We start from the raw sequence: 2,579 nt of genomic DNA on the forward strand, positions 1-2,579 counted from the left end.
TTCTTGTCCCGGTGCGTTCAGGGCCGCCTGGTGCCTGAGAGGAAACAGTGGAGGCAGCGGGGCAGGTCACCCGGGGCGTCGGCGATTATATTGCTGCCGAGCCGGCGCGCGCCGGGAGAGGCCGGGCGGGCGGTGGAGCGCGGGGACTGGGCGAGGCCCCGCGACCCGCGAGGGAGGCGGCGCGAGGCCGAGGCGGCGGGCGCGAGAGCCGGGTATGAGCGCCCAGTAACGGAGCGCCCGCGGCTGCCGGGCCTCAGAGGCGACGCGCGCGCGGGCAGGCGGGCGGCAGCGACAACGTAGCCCAGCGGCCCCAGCGGCGCCAGCAGCCGCCCCAGAGGCCCCCGCGGCAGTGCGGCCGCGCTGAGGCGCGCTCCCTCCGGCTCGGCGCCGCCCGCCTGCCCGGGGCCGCCCTATCTCGGGCCCCGGCCGCTGCGGCCGCCCCGATGAGTTCGTACTTCGTGAACCCGCTGTACTCCAAGTACAAGGCGGCGGCCGCGGCCGCGGCGGCCGCGGCGGGCGAGGCCATCAATCCCACTTACTACGACTGTCACTTCGCGCCCGAAGTCGGCGGCCGCCACGCCGCCGCCGCCGCCGCCCTGCAGCTCTATGGCAACAGCGCCGCCGGCTTCCCGCACGCGCACCCGCACCCGTCGCCGCCGCCCGCCGGGCCGGGGTGCGGTGGTGGGGGCGGCCCGGGCCCGGGCCAGGACTACTTCCACCCGGGCGGGGGCAGCCCGGCCGCAGCCTACCATGCCGCCCCCCCCCCTACTCCGCATCCTCCGCCTCCGCCTCCCCCCTGCGGCGGGATTGCCTGTCACGGGGAGCCCGCGAAGTTTTACGGATACGATAACTTACAGAGACAGCCGATTTTTACGACCCAGCAAGAGGCCGAGCTGGTACAATATCCTGACTGTAAATCGTCCAGTGGTAATATTGGCGAAGACCCAGACCACTTAAATCAGAGCTCGTCTCCTTCTCAAATGTTTCCCTGGATGAGACCACAAGGTTGGGATGCAATTTTTTTTTTTTTTAAGCGGGGAGAGGGGAGAAATCTGCTTTCATCTCACGTTCTAGCTTTAAAACTCCCTTTTCCTCTCCCTCTCCTTTTCCTTCTTGTGTAGCTACAGTGGCTCTTATTCATAAAGTAATACAGGGGGTTTTTTCTGTCTTAAAGTGGAAACCATGTAAAGATGATGGGGACAGAATAATTGTGAAGACCTTCTCTCTGGCCCTCTTGCTTGCACAGCCTATATATATTAGAGCTAAAGAGACTTGCGTATGTTTCACCCCTTACACCCATTCCAGAAACCTCCAGCAACCTGCAGAGGCACCATTACATTTTTAAAACGTTTATTTTCCTCTCTTTTTCTTTGTTTCTTTTAATCAGCAGCTCCTGGTAGACGAAGAGGAAGACAAACCTACAGTCGTTTCCAAACCCTAGAGCTGGAAAAGGAATTCCTTTTTAACCCTTATCTGACCAGGAAGAGAAGAATCGAGGTTTCCCACGCCCTAGCCCTCACCGAGAGACAGGTAAAAATCTGGTTCCAGAACAGGAGAATGAAATGGAAAAAGGAGAACAACAAGGACAAGTTCCCGGTTTCCCGACAGGAGGCGAAGGATGGGGAAACCAAAAAGGAAGCCCAAGAACTGGAGGAAGACAGAGCCGAAGGCCCAACAAATTAACTTCTACCTTTAAAATTTTACCACAGACTATTAAAACTAATGATCAACATATGCTGGTGGACACCACCTATTTTCTTTGTTGGAAAGGACTTTATCTGTATTTCAAGCTACCTTCATGTCACTGCTCTCGAGGTTTCTGCGCTTTGAGAGGGATTTGGGTGTTAAAGTTTCTAGTATCGCATAGAAGCAGCCCTTGAGCTGTCCTATGTAAGGGTAATTTGATACTGACCTTGTAGCTATATTTTTATAATGGTAGTTTTTAATGTCTGAGCTGGTGATTTGCCTCAACAACGTAAACTTCCTAATGATTAGCACTAAATAATTGAATATAAAATGCTTTATTAATCAGACAAGTGCACTTGAACATTTTAAATCTTTTCTTTATGGTGAGTAAATTAAAAGAAGTTTATTAATTTTTTAAAAAAAATTATGCCTGCAGAATATTTACTTTATATTATTTGATTAAAATATATTATTTATGTTTTTTCTTTCTGCTTTTATAATGAATGGTTCGGGTGCCTTTTGTTTACTCCTAAAACGTTTCTTTGAGTATTTTGTAAATGTAATATCTCTGGGAAAAGTCTGGGCCAAATATTCGAAAAGCACATGTTAGCTGAAGACTGTAATGTGTAGTCCCAGCTCTGCAGCTTCCTCAAACTTGGGGAAAATGTTGGGCTAGTGACAAAAGTTTCAGGACAATGTCAAAGTTGACATTTAATAGTTTTTCTATAGTCTGTACAAATTATGGCAATTTAATCATCTAGAGTGAATGAATACTTGAAAAGCTGATTATAACATTTTCACTCATTAACTTTTTACTCCGGCAAGTCGCCTTGTGGAATGCCTCTCGTTTCTCAGTTTGCTTTCGTTTTGAACAGCACTTGGTATCGCCTGAA

The 2,579-nt window shown here is 51.4% G+C and overlaps 1 protein-coding gene across 2 annotated transcripts; it reads left to right on the forward strand.

The window, feature by feature from the left end:
- The first annotated feature begins 443 nt into the window (after nucleotides 1–443).
- HOXD8 (homeobox D8) lies at nucleotides 444–2,116 on the forward strand. 2 transcript variants are annotated; one of them, XM_058548640.1, is made up of 2 exons: nucleotides 444–1,005; nucleotides 1,388–2,116. In XM_058548640.1, the coding sequence occupies exons 1-2, from the start codon at nucleotides 444–446 to the stop codon at nucleotides 1,681–1,683; spliced, it is 858 nt and encodes a 285-aa protein (XP_058404623.1). In that variant the 3' UTR covers nucleotides 1,684–2,116. The 2 variants fall into 2 exon arrangements, with proteins under 2 accessions (XP_058404623.1, XP_058404624.1); XM_058548641.1 differs by having other exon boundaries at nucleotides 1,391–2,116.
- Nucleotides 2,117–2,579: the final 463 nt, after the last annotated feature.

The sequence above is a fragment of the Diceros bicornis genome, chromosome 10 (assembly GCF_020826845.1).
Source record: "Diceros bicornis minor isolate mBicDic1 chromosome 10, mDicBic1.mat.cur, whole genome shotgun sequence".
NCBI lineage: Eukaryota > Metazoa > Chordata > Mammalia > Perissodactyla > Rhinocerotidae > Diceros > Diceros bicornis.

Coding starts and splice junctions, on each gene's coding strand:
- HOXD8 (XM_058548640.1), top strand. CDS start 444: ATGAGTTCGTACTTCGTGAACCCGCTGTACTCCAAGTACAAGGCGGCG. Junction 1,006..1,387: donor TCCCTGGATGAGACCACAAG/GTTGGGATGCAA, acceptor TCTTTTAATCAG/CAGCTCCTGGTAGACGAAGA.